This window comes from Ascidia mentula, chromosome 8 (genome assembly GCF_947561715.1).
Source record: "Ascidia mentula chromosome 8, kaAscMent1.1, whole genome shotgun sequence".
Classification (NCBI taxonomy): domain Eukaryota; kingdom Metazoa; phylum Chordata; class Ascidiacea; order Phlebobranchia; family Ascidiidae; genus Ascidia; species Ascidia mentula.
In genome coordinates, this window is record NC_138573.1 from 1,790,196 (window position 1) to 1,808,895 (window position 18,700).

General features: G+C 40.3%; 1 protein-coding gene across 1 annotated transcript; it reads right to left on the reverse strand.

The window, feature by feature from the left end:
• Nucleotides 1-315: 315 nt before the first annotated feature.
• Nucleotides 316-16,385, reverse strand: LOC145911795 (clustered mitochondria protein homolog). The gene is made up of 27 exons (XM_082999235.1): nt 16,150-16,385; nt 15,558-15,862; nt 14,755-14,926; nt 14,418-14,564; nt 13,868-14,121; nt 13,028-13,182; nt 12,645-12,813; nt 12,412-12,516; nt 12,212-12,307; nt 9,776-9,903; nt 9,392-9,579; nt 7,482-7,682; nt 6,867-7,047; nt 6,387-6,487; nt 6,193-6,246; nt 5,872-6,071; nt 5,330-5,473; nt 4,837-5,006; nt 4,309-4,552; nt 3,896-4,049; nt 3,448-3,636; nt 3,076-3,233; nt 2,624-2,745; nt 2,210-2,387; nt 1,776-1,826; nt 1,508-1,581; nt 316-1,413 (listed from the first exon to the last, which is right to left on the reverse strand). Exons 1-27 carry the CDS (start codon nt 16,193-16,195, stop codon nt 1,233-1,235), a joined length of 4,167 nt encoding a protein of 1,388 aa, XP_082855361.1. The 5' UTR covers nt 16,196-16,385; the 3' UTR covers nt 316-1,232.
• Nucleotides 16,386-18,700: the final 2,315 nt, after the last annotated feature.

The following is an 18,700-nucleotide window of genomic DNA, read 5'->3' on the forward strand; positions in this document are numbered from 1 at the left end:
TACTCTCAATGTTGGTTCGGGAACGCACCCAAGCGTAGAAATACATTGCGCTAATCCAGTGCTTCCCAACCAGTGGGTCGCGAAGCATTTCTAAATGCTACAGATTTCTATTAGGTCACGAAATTACTACATTATCATTACGTAACATTTATGCAACAATGTTTTTAATTCGTTTGGTCATATCTCATTGTGGGTCGGAAAATAAAACTTGCCTTAAAATGTGCTCGCGAACTGAAAAAGGTTGGGAAGCACTGCGCTAATCCACAAAAACTTAAAACGCGCTGCCGGAGACTTCTCAAAACACACAAAGCAATGTAAGCTCGTAAAAATCAATTGTAATAACAACACAGGAAAACCCAACACCAAAAACACACAATACACAACAGGTGGCGCTCGTGGGTTTAACTTTTATCCAGTGGGGAGTCGAGAAAATGCGTAGAAAGCTGAAAAAAGGCAAAAAGTATTCGCACAAAGCTGCGCCCGTTTGATCAAAATGCGTGTGGAATTAGGTCTGTACTGCGACAAGTGCTGAAAAAAGCAAAGATTCTCGAAAATCCAAACTGTCCTAATAAAAGAATCCGAACAAAACTGCCAGAACGTAAACCGACCTTTTTTCCAACCAAACACTGGACTTCAAACTATTACAACTGTGACGTAACAAAAGACACGAATGACTGCAATTATTGCGTCATAACTTCAGGTATAAGTACCACAATAAAGCATACGTAATACCTGATGACGAAATAGTAGGTCGTATTAAACGTGCATAAATTTCATAATTCCTCTTTCCACCGAAAACTTTAACCGATTTTATAAATTTTCGTTTCAAAATATAAGAACGCTCTTTTTTGAGTGCAAGTTTGTCTTCGAGAAAACTACAACGTAATTAGAGAATTCAATTTCGAACGCAAACCGGTCTTAGTTATAAGTGTCCTGTTGCAACACACACAAACATCACTTGTTACGTCACAAAAAGCGTCGCGCTACTGACAAAATTACGCGCAGGAATAAATATTTTATCGCCGTTGATCGGGAATTATGCATAAGGCGCGGGCCCCCCTAGCGGATGCCGGGTGCAAATTGTCACTAGGCGTCGCTGCTTCAACGCAAACTAATTTAAAGCGAATCGTCACGTGACAACACATATACGCACGAGGGAAATCCCCGTGTATGCCAACAGCCGGCGTTTGAAACAGGTTTGATCCGGAGCAACATAGTGCGAAAAATCCGTATCAGTCCAGGGAAACTTCAACTTCTTTCATGTCAACAACAGGTTTCTCGTTTTTGGTTTTGCTCGACGCCACATGCTCCGCTGCTATGGCAGCGGCATTTTTCGTTGCCTGGGCAACCAACTTGTCGTTCTCGATCTGTTGGCGTTGGACTTCGGAACGAATCGCGTCCAAGTCTTTCGGGCTGTCGTGAAAGAATAATTTAGTGAAATATCGAACTCGGCGATTATTAATTATGACGTTACTGCGGATTTATGACAAAAAATGACGTCACACACCTGAGTGGGATAAATATGATGCCGTTGATGACGTTCATCAGGTCGAGGACGCTGTGCATGCTTGGTGGAGTGATCTGAAGAAGATAGAAATCATATTTATCACATTTACGCATAAATAGAAATAATACACAGATATTATTGTTTGCTTGCAAGATAACGCGACTGGGTAGGTTTGATTACACATTGGAGAAATTTGAACGAAGAAAAACCTTTTCGTTCGCACGAAAAAGAATTCAGAGCTTGGACAACAAACAGTTTTATAACTAACCTGCAGTGGGGGGATTGAGGCGGTTGATCCGTTTTTGTAAATTTCATTCATCTGAAATAAATATACAAACTGTTAAGAATAGAATTCTTGTTCTGTTTTAAATTTAAGCTAGTCCACAGAACGCGAAGAAACCAGTAATAAAATACTGAAAGGATGTTCAGGATTATCATCGGCCTGGAACCAAAAATAAGCACGCTGCTTTTCGGTGCCGTAATTGAATTTATTTCAAAAACTTCGAAAATATCCGAGGATTTCGGAGAAGATTATTAATTACGTGAAGGTATAATGGCCCTTTTTGAGGCGAAATAATTTAAGTAATTTTTTTGTACTGTTGCGTCTTCAAACGTCTAGCGACGAGTCATATAACCAATAATCCGTATTTTCACATTTAAGACTCAAATCCCACTAAAATGAACGATCAGGAGTGCACTCACTGTTCTCTGAAGTGTGACAGCTTGTTGGGTGAGATGACGTAAGCATTCCCCACTCTCCTGTGTTTTATCGTGGTCGTCGCCCAGCTGTGCTTTGTACAGTTTGTAAGTATCCTTCTCGTGGAGGAGAGCTTGTCGGAATTCCCCCTTGCACGAGTGTGCGCGCGCCACCAGGTGGTGACTGCAAAAGAATGGGAATTTTTGCAAAAAAATGGAAAATAAAAATTTGTTTGTTCCAGAAATAAGGACAACATCGACCAAATCTGTACAACTTTAATCTTTTTCTGTTGAAAGTTGTAGTTGTACATACTGCATAGACTAGTTTTGGTCAATAACTGAAAAAACCTCGCTAGAAATGAAAATAAAAACCAACATTTAAGGTTTTGAAGCATTTAGAGAAGCCGCTTCATAATCTACCTCAGTGCGGCTTTCAAACTTTTCTCTCCGTGATATTTGATGTTTATTTTCAAAGCTTCGTCGAGGAACCTCAGGGACAAATCGTATTCCTGAACTCCATGTAGCACGAGTCCGATATTACTCTGCATGAGAAAATACGTTATTCTATGCACGCCTTGGATTGAAACGTTGACCAAGCATGAAAGCTTGTCGTTGCAAAATACGACAAATATACCCAAACCCAACAGGGTCGGTATTAATCTTGGGGCAATAACAGCAATAGTGGGGCCACGAACGCCATTGTTTGTTTTAAAACTAAGAGATTTCTATCGTAAAGGCAGGGTACCATCAACTATTACATGTACCCTGCACAGGCACATTGATTTTCTTTCTTGGGGTCCCCGGAATGTACGAACAAATCTAACATTCAACTTCAAACAACAGTAACTGAAACTAGTCATCGTGTGTCTTACATCTAGGAGGGCGACTTCCGGGTGGTCGTAACCATGGACGCCTAGCAACAAGAAGCGTGCGCGGTACAGCAGCTTGAGGGCGGCAGAGATCTTCCGCTGGGCGAAACAATATAACGCCAAACTCACGTGGTCGCTGATCGTGGTCACGTGATCGATGCCTGCCAATCAAAAAGTGTCGATAAAAAATTACAGCTTTCTGTAATTCAATTTCTGTAAATATTTTTGTTTTGGCATTTTAGGTTCGAGGTTTTAAATGAGAAACGGATGTTGATTTCTAACAAAACAAACCAACACAGGAACTTAAAATTGTGCTCCAGTAATGTCTACGTGCATAAAAACACACACTTTACGCAATCCGTAAGCAACACTTACCAAACAATCTTTCACTGAGTATTGCAGCTTTCTGTTGGTTGCTGATTGCTTCGGCGTGTTCGTACATCATGTAGTTGAGGCGGGCGATATGTCGGTAACACGCGGCTATTTCACCGTGTACCGCACCGTAAACATTGTTGAATAGATTTAACGCTTCGGTAAAAAGATCCAAGCCTTCTTTCAGGAAACCTGTCGCGACATTATGACATCATAATGAAGGAGTAGTTGGTTTTGTTAAAGGCAAAATTGGTGATGAATTGCAGAAAAAAATGGAAACGACAACGACTGTGCTTAAATATAAAATGACGAAAAATATGAAGTTCTAGCCAACGCGGACATCATAGTCACAAAGGATTTATAGATTTAAATTTTTTAAAAAGAATTTTAAACCTAATTACGTAAATAAGTGACCTTGCACAAAAGTTACGTCACTAGCAATGACGTGTACCTTGTTGGACTTTGGTCTGAGCAGTGGTGTAGAATTGGAAGGCGTCGCTCGCTTTTGGAGCGCAATGTTTTACAACGGGGAAAAGGTTAAGGATGTCTTCCTCTGTGAATGCTGGTTTGTGTCGATTATCCAACGCATAATCGCGAACCTGAATCTGTGAAAAACATTTATTTTTTCAAAATTTCTATAGATGTGTTTGTTTTTAAGTGGGATTCGCGCCTAAATTCACAGTGTGTATTGAGTTGTGTGGAAACCTAAAAAAATGCGCTTGCAACACAAACTATGTTCTGTTGTTTATAACGTGGCACTTTTACGGCAGTAATTGTAAAAGCTCGAGGGTTTGAAACCTCATCGCAACAATAGTGTTTTACGTCACTGTTAAATTAGTGCCAAAATTTAGGTTTTACCATTACCTGAATTCCCATCATGATACAGAAACGGCGCAGCAGCGACATCTTCTGGATTCCCTGTTTCTCGAACAGCTCGTCAGCGCCCTCATCCGGCGACACTGTGAACGAGTAGTAGTCGAGCGCCTCCTGGCGGATCTGACTCCACATCGTTTCGGGGGTTAGTGCATGCCAAGGGGAAACCCCTGGGGCGGAACCAGCGCCCCCGGATTGAGCACGTTGCTTTCTTGCCTTCTTTTTCTTCTTGTTGCTGAAAAAATTTGAAATTATCGATGAATTATGTGCGGAAGTGAAGTTTTAATTTGCGACAAACGGTAGCGGCAGCCTTTTGCGCTAAAGCTATAATACCCAGAATATAGGTACTGACGTATTGTAATTTAATTGATCAGTTCTTCTGAAGCACATAATCGTACATGGTAATAATAACAATACTATCTGCTTTTGGGGGTAAATCAGGTCGACAAACCGTGCTCTTTTGTAATAGAACCGATAAAATATAGCGAGATTCGCCCATCAACAATTCCAACTCCACACCTGATCAATTCCTCCTCAGGTAGAGTCGGAAGGGGGGTGGGACAACTTCCTAGGAAACAGTTGAAAAAATGCGACACGGCGGATGACACGCTTGACTGGTCAACCGATTGAAGGAAGCCCCGCATGATATGCTTGGTTGAACGCAGTACGATTTCCATGAAACCGATTCTCTGAAATGCGTTGCATGAATTGAATTACAAACAGGGGTCACTTTCTACGGATATCCATTGTACTATAGCACAAACACAAGTACCACAAAGTGGAGACTAGTGTGCCTGCTAGTGTGAAAGCTAGCACAGTGCCACTCAACAGCTGCACTGATGAGACCTTACAGGTCGAAACAGTGCGTGTATACACCCTGTCTGCAGCTTTACAAACACAAGTATTTTCAAGACAAAAAAACACAGTTTACGCTTTGTTATGCAATGTATACACCCAGGGCCTATTTAGGCAAAATACGCAAATAAATTGCCGACTTTCAAAACGAACTGACCTGTATGTGCTGGAGGGAGGGGGTGTCCGATATAAGGAGGACGATCTTTCCAAGATACCGGAGTCCAATTCCCCTCTCATGGAGAGCGTCAGTCAGGGAGGCACCATCAGATGGAAGACTCGTGTGATCAAGACAATCTTTTATCTGTGAACAACAACATTTAACACATGAACAACTTGATAGGGTTACTGTGTTGAATATGGACCGTTGCGAGCAGAACTTGAAAGTTTGATGAAAACCAACAACAAAGCAATACATAAATACAGGCTGCCTGCGCTTCGAAGCCTGTAAACCTAATGATCTCGAAACGAGAGCTGTGATCGCCAAGTTAGGACCTGAAAGATTACTGCGTTGATATATATATATATATATATATATATATATATGTGCGTTTAAAACGTCCCCGAAACAGAAAAATATGTAAAAAAACAAAAGTTTATGCTGGGCAGGAAAAACTAATCAGTCTTACACCTACAGATCAAATTTACGTGCTAAAAAAAATACCCAACTACAATTCATCATCCAATATTGTGGACACTTACAAACGTGGGGATCTGCCTGGAGACGAGGAAAGCCGCAGCATTTTTGATCATCTGCTTCTGTGTTTTCTTCTCTTCCTCCGTTACGTTCTTCACATTCGCGGTGAAAATATCCGGATTAAATCGAATATCAAATTCCGTATCCGAGTGGGAACCGACCAAGCGTGACGCGGACTTCACGGCATCCCGCTGCCAGTGCGTCACTGTCGAGTGTGACGTAACAATCAGTGACGAAAAATTAAACGAGGCGTTTGTTTTGGGGACATCAGCAAGTCGGATTTTATTATCTCAGAAGGTCATAGAAGTTGAAAATAAAAGTCTTACTCTGTTCAGATTCATTCTTTGCAACTTCTTCCAAAAACTTCCTTTCGTCTTCAGCTGCAAAGGTGAAAAGTTTAAACAAAACCCAAAATCAAACGGAACAAATCAGTTTCAAGACCAAACGTAAATGTGCAATGTTCGGGAAATGTCAGGGGTGACAGTTCGTCTATCAGCGCCAAACGGACAAACATATTTACCAGTAGTCGCAGATGTTTCGTTCTGTATTTTCTTGTCCATGGCGGCTTTATTGCGGAAGTTGACGATCTGGGTTGCGCAGTGACGCATGAAGGTGACGTATCTATTCAATAAAGAGTTGCATTAGAAACAGAAACTATAAATAAGTACAGAATGAAAAAAACATCATTGAAAATTTTACAGGTGGTTCGTCTCTGTTGTTTGGTACCCAGTTGGTTAACCAACGGATCGACGTTGACCGAAAGGTGAATCTGGTGTGCCTGTTAGTTTAAAAGCTAGTTCAGTGCCACAATCATGCACCAGCCGTACTAATGAGACCCAAAAAGCCGAAACAGCGTGCAATACTGTCCGCAGTTAAAAGATTTTGCAGTATACACAATTTCACTGCAACAAAGCATCAGAAGGTGAACAAAACCCAAAACGAGGGAATGTGTGAATTATTACGTGGAAAGTATACTGGATTACAGTAAAAAGTTACTCACAAGTGGTCGACGTAAGATTCGATCAACTCTGGTCGCAATGTGGCCAAGCGGTGTCTGTGGGCCTTGGGGAATCCCATCTGGGTGCATTCCCGAGATAGGGGCTCGTCGTCCATCGGTAAAAAGTTCACATCTGGTGGGTAAGTCTTCAACAGATCCAGTATATAGTGACGCTGGTCGTTTCCTGGATTCAAACATTACTTGTCTTGTAGTTTTGTAAATCGTCGTGGACGCGTGTTGTGTGTATGGGAGATGAAACACCAAAAGTAAGTGGTAGTTTTTGTACATGATGATGTTTTTTTGTACATACATGTTTGCGCAGTGACTATAAGACTACCCCCGTAAATTTGTCAATTATTTATAGACTAGAGTGGAAAACACGTGCTTGGAACAGATTAGAATTACATATACCGGGTCGGTTTATTGACCTTTTCGTAATTTGCGGATGTTAGTTCGAATTTAAAAAAATTGTAAGTGATCTTAAATATTTGTTACTTCATCCCCTAGGTTACTTTATAACACTCAACTATAGGTGGTACACGATGAAAATTGTTTACCTCGAAGTGGTTAGCAACTACAAAAAGGTTGGGAATCAGTGATGTGAAGCGGCCAACTCACCGATAATTCCCTTGCATTCTAACGAGGAGTGGAGTTCGACCGATTTGTCTTCCTCCCCGCACTCAATGTTATGAGGAAGAACGTGAAGTTGCTTTGTCGTCTTCGCGAGGAGCTCGGCATATTTCTCGTGCGTCTGAGCCGTCTTGCCGAAGTCGATCGACCCGTAAACCACGCTCTGCTCTTGCTCGCGTTCCAGAATACCTGCAATTATGACGTAATAACTATAATACACATCTAGGGGACAGCCTTTTTAAACATTCTTATAATCGTTTAATGTAAAGACAGCATGTCAATGTTTTTAACAGAATGGGCCAGTCTCTTTATCCCCAGAATCAAAAGTAGATCCGTAAATAGTGTTACTAATTTCGGTTTCATTCATTTCAAACGTAAGAAGGAAATTGATGTTTAAAGCTGTTGTTATCCGGTGCGATAACACGATCGCATTTACGTTAACGTGGTCGATGATATCGTGGACCTGGTTACGTATTTAACGTGGAAAACAAGAGGTTCTTTGTCGTCTTTTCTCGACAAACCCGCCTGAACCACTGGCCACGTGACGTAAAAACAACCAACAAAACCCGAAAAGACGTGGAAACTAACACGGATTATGACAAAACAAACAAACGCAACTGAACAACAACCGAAAAATAAATAAAAAACTGTTTGTGTTGTAAAGTTTTGACGTGAGCACAGCGCTGAAAATATGCTTTAAATACGTGGGGTAAATCCATGTGTCAGACTTTAAACATTATTTTGAAGGGCCATTAAAGCCACTTGTACGTATTCTGTTCACTGCGTGTTTGAACAAGACGGCACTACACGAAAAGCTGGTGCTTGGGAGCGGTGCTACATGACGTCACAGATAGTGGTTGCGACGTCATAGCGTGTGATAGGTTATCCACTGAAATTGATTGACATTGAGGTCAATTTGATCACGAAAACGTATTTTAAAAAATTGTATCTGGTTGCATTTAAGTATTTTCGTAGTTTGGTATTTTTTTATTACGGGGAAACGTGGGATTTTATCAATACAAGCCAGAGCAGTACGACCGGTATGACCCCATTATAGAGGTATGTCACTTTACCAGTGACCGCCAAATCCCAGACGGGTACGCCTTCGCCACTCCCCTCAACGATAGCCAATCAGGACCGATCGCCGCTTTGCGAAGCATTGCGCAACAAGTTTCAAATGTCTGCTAAAGCGCTTGCGTAAAAATCAATTGCCATCAAATCAATTGATTCCGTGCAAATGACGACAGCCAGGGCAGAGACGCTGAACTGGAATATGGATTTTACAAAACCATACGATTATGCGAAGAACATCTACATAGCAACAATATATATGTTTTAAACCAATTTTGGGGATTTGTTGACTTTAATATCCTTAATCTTTTCTCGCTACCATGAAAGAAAGGATTCTACTAGTTGTTCTGTCACAGGTGACATGCCCAAGTGACTTGTTCTGTTACGTCACAATCTATTTGAACAAAAGCCCAAACGGTAAAATTTAAACGATCAAGTTGATGCACAAACTGTCAAAGGTTGGTAGCATGAATATAACTGCCCAGGGAACCCAAACTGCTTATACAAGTGATAAAGGAAAGTATAATGAACAGTGGTGACAAGTTTCGAGCAACGTTCCTATCACCGCTAGTAGAGGAATTGATGCCAAGGTGACATTGCAGGGCTTACAATTTCAAAGGCATGTCGCAAGGGTCACAGTGCACACATCACAACACGAATACACAGGTTAAAATCTATTTCGTGGATGGACACAAGTGTTTGGTGATTTTTGTTGTGTTAACATTTTTCCTCCAATTGAATTAAATTTCTGACATAATTAACAAATAAATAAACAAAACTCAACCCTTAAATTGAAGATGTAAATGCCACTAACTGTAAACACGTACCTGGTATGATGGACTGTGCAGTGACCCTGTAGCCCCTGTAATCGACCACCACAGTACCCAGTGTGTGCAGTCCCTCCACATCCAACGTGTTGTAAGCTTTAACCCCTGCCAGATCGGCACACGGGGCGAAGAATGCGGCATGATTGCCACCGAACTCTTTGTAGTGGTCGCGCACATCGAATCCCAAGCTGTGTGACGTCATAATAGGTGTTTAAGTTGGGCGTTCACGTTATCAACTAATTTTGGTTTCGCATTAGCAGTAATTTTCATCTCAAGGAGCGAATTTTTATGCGTACAACAGTAAGTGTGCAGATACAATTTCACCATCCAATATTGAATCTCAGGGCCGCATCGAGACAACACCAACCCTTCGCATGTTATCACCTGAAAAATACGTTGTTCCAGATGTACATTCGCATGTTCCGGGCATCCCCAGGGTTGATCGCCATCACGTTGCCGTCAACAACCATCATAGCGCCTCTGGTGGCCGCAGCGACGAAATCACTATGAACCTGGAAACGTAAAAAGGTCGGGATGTGTTTGCTTGGTTTGTTAAACATGTATTAAACATTTTGTGATCTGCTTATATATGGACACAGTTTCGACCTGTAAGGTCTCATTAATGTATTAGGGACTGTAAAAAATCATATTATGGGCTCATGCTTCCTGTTTATATGTATTAAGCATCTTAAGGGTTGAGGGAGCATTTTTTCGGTCAAAATAAAGTGTCTGCATTTGAACGCCGAAGACGGTTGTAGGCATCCACTTTGACCGAAAAAACCTATTAGGTCTTATTAGTGCTGCTTGCAATGGAGCTATAACGGCGGCCTTGCCACCAAACCAGCTGCACTGACGTGATCTGATAGGTTCAATACAGTGTGCACTGTTTGCATCTCTTATTTTGCCTTAACACACGTTGATCACAGAAACGCATTGTGTCGTAAATTGTCACATCGTATAAAAGGAAAAGCGGAGTTAAATGTTTAAGTAGGATACATTAACACCTCGCAATTTACTTGCCAACCGTCATAAAATCGAGGCCAGACGCATCGGTAGTACTTAATCATTAACAGAAAACGCCGCACTTCTCCCACTAGAATAGTGAGCTTTGTTTTTCTGCAAGGTTGGCAGAAAGCTTTCTAGAGTTCGGGAAGCGAGAAGTCGGTGTTAGGGGTTAAAACTTTCTCGGTACTAAAAGAAACCACAATTACACAACCGGTGTTTGGTTTCGCGCTGCTCGAGCGCATTTTCATTTGGAGCGTCTTGGACTTAGTTTGGTTTTTAGTTTGTGGAGTTTCGTCTTCTGAGATAGTCTGAATATTCCACCAAAAAACTTTCACCCGACACAAGATATTTTTTATTTTAAAAGCTTAATCTTCGTGGTAGATTTTTCACTTAAAAAAAAAACCTAGGCAAAAAAGGTTGCCGCGTAAACCCTAATTTTTTTATGTGTAAAAATAGGGCATTTAAATCATGCCACTGAAAAAAGTTAAAAAAATCCAACACGTGTTCGTCTATCGAACGTTTGACTCGCCTTCGGGCAAACAACAACTGCTTGCAACAAAACTGATTGGAAACTTTTGCGTTTAGGCCGAACCGCATAACTGGGTTACACGTGGCACCACAGTGACGTCACAGTCACTTTTTCAATCGACAACTTCTACAAATCATCTTGTCGCCGTCGCTCTATTAGAGGGGCGACTCTTTCCAATTACTGCACGCTCGCGTCGCGGAAACGCGAGGAACGTGCGGTCGTCCCGCGTACAACACGTGGTTGGATGAAAAGTATCGGAAAATAATCCAACGCCTTATAACGGACTGTGGTCGCGCTGGTTTGAGGCGGTTGCGATGAAGTATATGTAAGACACCCAAATTATCTTTAATTTTTTGTTCATCGATAAACTATTCTATATAACCCTGATGTAGCTTCGTCGTATGCGCTATAGAAGGCCGAACGTCGATAAGTAAAATATGCGTTCATTTTTTGTACCAAAAGGTCCAATAAAATCAATAGTTTTTTTACAATCCTTATAACACTGTCACCTCCAAGTTATGTCAAAATTAAAACTGGATTCAAAACAAATAATGCGTTGGAAATGTTTTTGTTACAGATACTGGAGACCTTGAGGTGTTTGAACAGTCTGTCTCTCAAAGAGAAAACATTTGCGGAAGCATGATGCAATAACCTGGGGTCAAACGAGGGCAGTCCTTAAGGGAACCTACTAAGAAATTTGACACAGACGGGGAAAAATAATAGACCAACACAAAACTTATTATGAAAAGCAAGATGCAAATAAATGTTTTCTTGAGAACAAACTGGGCATCATAAGTTAGTTTAAGAAACGACCGTAAAAATTTTGCAATTTTGGTTCTGAAAAAAAAAGCCACGAGAAAAACAAGTCAAAGGCTGTTATAGTGTATCACATGTATTACATGGAAGAAATGGGGACATTAATTTCCAAGCTATTTGTTATAGTGACACACTTGCGTTGCACCAGAAGCAATTTGATGCTGCTCGCAGGAAGAAACTGATTTATCACTTTTATTTATTACATAAAGCTTCCTGATTTATTGTGGAACTGAGAGGAACTGCAGTCCTTGCACCATTATTCACTGCTGCAGACTTTTATACAAGAAATGGTGCATTAACAATCTGTTATAGCAGTGGTTTTAGGCTAAATGCAATTATAAACCCTAGATTTGACCTTTTTTTAAATGTAGAATACAGTTTAAAGATAAAGGTTAAAAGTTACTGCCAACTCAAAAACACAGTTTCATTTTATGATTGATGCAGTTTAAAAGTCTGCCAGGATTTATTACCTTAAACATGGCACGCTCCCTTAGCAATCTTTCAGGAAGTGTTGTTCGTTGAAGTTCTCGCGTTGCGGCAAGTTCCTCGTTCCAATCACGAGTTTGCTGAAGGGAATTTTAATGTCACGCAATCTTGACAAACCAATTGTGAAGGACATTTTTTTTATTTTATGGAAACGTTTTAAAAACACAAAATGGTTATTTCTTACCTGCCCAGGGATGTGCTCCTCCAAGAGCAATCTTGAACTGAAAGCATCTTCAGCCCGTACATGATCCACATTGTGCTCAGTTGCAGGAGCGCACCAAGAGTAGACCTATCACCATTGATTAAATTAGCTGGTTTCATGCCAGGTTTATGCAAACATTAGATTCATATCATGCTAAAATGTGTATGCAAGAAATTTTACAATTTACAAAAACAAAATCCAAAACGTAAATAAACCTGAAACGGAGTGGCAATTCTTTCAAACGGATGACGAGTAAATCTTTTTTTGTTCAGTGCAGCAAAATTTCGCTTAAAAATTGGAGAAATCTGGCTGAGAAGATCAATGAGGGAATGACACTGATGAGTTCCTTGGACTGGTTTGGGGTTGAAATTATCCATGTCACTTCTGCAACAAACAACAGACACAGGTTCTGATCTGTTGCACATTCGACCTCAATAGATATCTCAAAATAAATATTTGTGTATTTTGTGCTATGTTTGTGCACTCAAGTTGCACAGTTGCTGTAAAGTTCACCGGGCCTTGTTTAATAATGTGAGATTCTAAAGAAACATCTGCAGGAAAATGCTACGAAATAACAAAGAACTTGCTTCACACTTACTGGTTGACGTAAAAACCTCTGTGGCTGGCAGTAATGTGGAAGCGTTTTCGCTCCATTGTGACGGCATAAAGATAGAAGAGGTCACCTCGCAACTTGCGATTTCCTGGGGGAGGGTTCCAAACGCTCATAGACAAAACTTTGATGCACTGATTGTTCTAAACAGGGAGAGTAAGTTCATACTTAACGTAATAGAAACCCTATAAACCCTATTCAATAATAAAGGGAATAGGGGCTGCTAGAGGGTAAATACAGTCGCATTCCTGTAATTTCGATGTTTGGTGTGACTGATTCTGTCAACAGAAGGACTGATTTTTCCTGTGTGTGTAATGTAACTGGTTTTTCGTTAACATCATGACCCCCATGACATGATGGCCGTTTTCCGGGTGGCGTTGCAATAAAACGTGTCATTCTATTGTTTACAATAAACTCTGTCCAGTGTCTAAGGGCATTTGAATAATATTTTATACAAATGGATTCCTGATTTCAGATTGAAAGATTACATAAAGCATGGATGGGCACAATGTCATTATTCTATTGCAACCGGCACCACACCAAATTAAAAACTCTTATTATGCTGCAGTAATTTTCACTTTAAGCAGGCGCACTCAGACAGACAATACCCATAATTAAAATTGTAGCAAGGTATAATAATCCAGGTTACTTTGTTTAAGACAACAAAAGAAAAATAAATGTCTGTGAGGCAACTTACTTCCAAAAACTCATTATACTTGAGGTTTTTAAAGTAGTCATCTCACAGAACAATTTAAGATGTTGCTGTGCGACTAACAGTGGTGCAAGTACAAAACCAAACGAAAATAAATTCAACATAATTTACAATACCTTGACAGGTTCTTTAGGCATAGGATGTAAGGGTGTTAGTATTCTGTCTTTGCAGCCAGGCATGATACACTCTGGAGGTGTACAATCCACAGACTCAAACTGTTGCTCTTGGTTGCGAGCTTGCTTCTTGCGCTTAGCAGGACTTTCTGGCATCGGAAGGTTTGTTTTGGAAGTTCCATTGCCATTTTCTGTGGCTCCAGTGGATGTGGGAGAGTCTGGGGTGCTTGTGCCACTGTTGGCAAGCATTGAAAGTTCTGCATTGAAGGAGGAAGGATGTCGGTAAACTACAGACCACCACCAATTTATAAGGTCACCACAGGGAGAAAACGAAAAAAAATCACAATGTAAATTGGTGCTAAAACGAAAAAACTGTTTAATGGTGTATATTGAACAACAGGTACATCATATAAAAATCTGAGGATGTTTGAAACCGGTTTATGCAAGCTCTTAAAAACAACTCCATGAAATATACCAAGTTAATTATTGAAACAATTACATCTTTAATATAGCCTTGCATGGTTAACATATTTGTGTTCCCCAAGGGACCTACCTGCTGTAATGTCACCTTCAGTAACCACATTTATATACGATAAGCTGCTGCAATCGCAGCCATTGAAGGAGTCTACATAGTCTGTTGAATGTAGAAGTTCTCGGACATGACGAAAATGTAATCTGGCATCTCTCACGCTGTACGGTTCTGAAGATCATCGATAAAACACAATTTTTAAAGATATAGCTTGAAGCAGCTCACGCTGCAGTTTACATGTTAAATTTTAGCTCCTATGTTTTTGTAATATGCCCACTGCAAATCACTGTTAATGGAAAGTCATTTTATAAACAATTATCCTTGTTTATTAAATATACATTGAAAAAATTAGGCTTTTCACCTTCAATAACTTTTATTTCTGAACCTTCTTTGAGTCCTTCTACGATCTTTAGCTCAGAGAAGTTATCGAGTGTGGTGCCTTCGAATTGCAATGAGAAGCTGGTTCTGTGACAAGTATCCTCACGATCCATCAGCAACTGGTGCAACTCTTGCACCATTTCTTGTGGTGAAACCTAAAATGTTTTCAGCTTGTTTAAGCATACGAAAAAATATGTCACACAAAAAACACCATCAAATCAATTACAACTCTACCGTTATTGCACTACTTGATAATTTAAAGACAGAAACAGTTAATTTTTTAATTTATATAAAGAATATCTTATTTTGCAGCAAAATGGTGATTATTTGTTAAACATTTGGTTGATGTCAAAAACTAGAATAGGAAGACTCTACAAAAAGGGGGGCATGGATTAAGTTTCAAACTCAATAGTCTAATTGCTTTGAAACAGACAAAGGGCAACCACACACACAACAGAACCCATTATTTCCAAATAATGGGAGGTAGCATAAAATTTCAGACCAAACAGGGAAGGGTAAAAGAGGTATCACCAACGGTTTACAGTAAGTTCGCCAAAGTTAGAACCCAAATGACACTTAAACATCCAACTCCTAACTAGTTTGCTGTAAAGACTGCAAGAATTTTTTTTGTTTTTATCATGTATGTATTAAGTTAGGAACAATGTTTACGGATTTGTTTATAATTCTGAGATTGAAGAGACTGGTCCATACTGATAATGAAATATTCTTGTATATATTTATTAATAATAACAAACATATATTTACAAATAATAATAAATCTCAAACCTGAATATCAAATATTTCTGTTCCAGGAGCATTTATTTTCACCGTGAAGAGATTTTCCTGCACAACCACAACTTCCTGTTCTTCGACAGTTTTTTGTTCTTGGCTTTCTTCTTCCTGTAACTTTTTGGCAACTTCACCGTTACTTTCAACAGTTAAGGGGGCATGCACGTTGTCTTCGGAAGATGCCGGATCATCATCGCTGTGAATTGCGGAGTCATCAGATTCTTGTCGAACAACATCATTTGTCGAGTCACAGTCAGAGCTCTTGGATGACTTCAGTGACTCTACCACGCTGGCACCAATATCTGGTAGGAAACAAAATCCAGTTTTTACTGAATTCAATGTTCCAGCAAAAAACACAGGTTTTCATATTGGTGTCGACACAGTGTAGGTCATAAAGGTTTTAAAACATATTCTTGTGTGTGGACAATTAAATTGCTATGTACACAGTTACCTGGTTACTGACAAGCATAATTTACAACTCTACTGTCAATAGAAGATTGAGTTTAGTAAAAGAACTGCCAAGGTCATTTCAGGGTTAGCTTGCCCCTTTATTGTACAACAATTTAAAAGAAACAAGCCTATAAATTACCTGACACTTTGGCTTCACTCTCTGGAACTTTGGCATCCAGTGTCATAGTTAATAATTGTTTACCAGATAGAGAGGCAGATGTCTGTAAAAGCACAAGTTCTGAATGGAAACAACTTTCCAGATGAGCTCACAAACTACACAAATCAGTTGTATTGCATGGACCTTTGCAAAGAACGTTTTAATATAGTAGGTGAACCGTCTTCTACACTCCGAATTCCTGCAAAGTACAACTGATTTTGTTACATGAATTTATATGACTTTACTACGTGTGCCAAAAAAAAGAGTAGTTTAATATGTTAATCATAAACAGTAACGGTGAGTAAATAATGAAACCTTCCGCACCACTCAAAACTAATTAACAATAAGCACCCAGTGATGTATTTTGCCCCAACCGAACACGTGCCAGCAGGAAATCGGTTTGACAGTTACATTTACTCCAATAACTTGCAGCATTTCCTGCCAGAGTGGCAAAACTACAGTACAACACGCGCTAAACCGATCGCGTACTCGTCCCCCATTCAGGCCTGCAACACGCCGGGTCACCTTGAGAATGGAAAAACACGTGTGCGAGAGAGCCGGGCGGGATCAGCTGACGTACTGGAGCGAATTGAGTGCGCACGAACACACAAAGCGCGCGCGCCTCCACCCAAGAACACACAACGGCTCGCAAAGTCGTTGAAAGTTTGCTGAAGTTGGCTCTAGCTGCATTAGGTACAGCTACCTGTGGCTGGCGCGATGATCATGGGATAATGCTAAACGCTTTGTACGTACCTGGCATCGGGACTACCCAAGTGTAAATTAACCGATAGTTATCGACATTGGTGTTTATGACGCTGCAAACGACAAAGCGACCTTCAAAAGCTCGTTTAGAATAATAATGAAAGAAAATTTAAACCAATTTGCTCGATCAAAGTTGTTTGGCTACCGATTTTTTACCAGCCACAAAGTTACTTTTTGCAACAGTTTCAGAATAAACTGTTTTTCTTCCTATAACACTGAAATGATTTGTTAAACTGTCACCCGCTGCGACCTTCCTTCTGCAACACAGCAGCTGGCATGTTTGACTAACCTTAGTTAGTTCGTGCGCTGAGTGTGAGTGATGCGGCGCAAACAACCGGCATGGGGTTAAAAAGAATTTGCTGCATCACGATGCCGTAACCGGCGAACATGACCAGCTCGGCGCCGGCAATGGAGCCACCTTGTTTTGACACATTTACAACTATGAAACTGTTACAGTGGTTTCCTTTTGGCAAACCTTTGTAAACCTATACCCGACTGAACAACAGCTTACTAACGTCATTGCCCTGCCCTTTTTCATCTCTATTTTCAAATCTGTTACGCAACGCGGTTGTGATGACGCAGGCCTTTACATCACTATTGCATCAGAAATTCAGCCACGCCGCCTTAACACGTGACTTGCTTCCACAGTTTGTGTCGTCACAATCAACTTATGTAACACTTTGTTCTTACGGTTGGAACTAGACTAGAGGGTGCCCTTGCTTTGTGACTTCTGATTAAATTTCTTGCAGGCTAATATTGGGTTGCGCTGACACAGCGATCAATAGGTCCTAACATTTGTTCGTGGGTGTAGAAATTTAGTGGCTTTGAGCAACGATTTTTCCCAAGGAAAGTTGTTGGGTCACAGTTCAATCGATTGTTTCCCAGCTGTAATTTACATTAGCACACACTTAAGCTGTTGAAAGTCGCTTTACTGTTATCCAACTTGAAATAGGTTTATGCTAAATACCTGTTTCATTAGGGTTCGTACGCAATGATCTGGAATCAAATGATTTGCGACTTGAGGGCCGAAAACTATTGGGTGACGTCACCACACCTACAGGTACATTATAATCCCTATATTTTTCTGACAATAAATAATGTATGTAGAAGTTTATCGTTGAAAAGGGACATGCTTGTTTTTTGGATGCAATACTTTTGCACGTTTCTTACTAAGTTCGTTTGATTTGGCATTGATTTTGCAGAGTACTGAGAAAGCTATATTCCAAATGTTATTGATCGCTGTGCTGGCCCTTCACAAATTGCCACAAAACAAAGTTTTTTAATTTCGTAGCTCTATCGAGTTGCACAAGGCCCCCTAAACGATGCTGCAATCCTTGACCCGTTTTATTGCAATCCACAACCAATGCCGCAACAAACACTTGTAGCAGCACAACAGCGCCGTCTTGCGGAAAAAGAAATTATTAAACTGCGCTTCCTCACGTTCTTTAATAAGAAGTTGACGGGCTAAAGGGCTAACATTAAATGTAATTCTTTTTACACTTTGTGTAAACATTATTTGTTTACAAGAATGAACAAATTTAACAGTGACAACGTGAAATGTAAAGTTTAGAGTTGAGGTCGTGGGAATTGGGGTTAGTTGCCCGAACATGATAAAACATTCGAAGGTAAATAGAACTTCATTTGGAACTTACGTGTATGCAAAAACGTGATTAAAGATTGTGGTTTCACGCAAAATGCGGCGTATAGACGAAACAACAATTGTTGTCATATTCCACAGAACGAAGATGGCGATGACGTACACGGCATCATG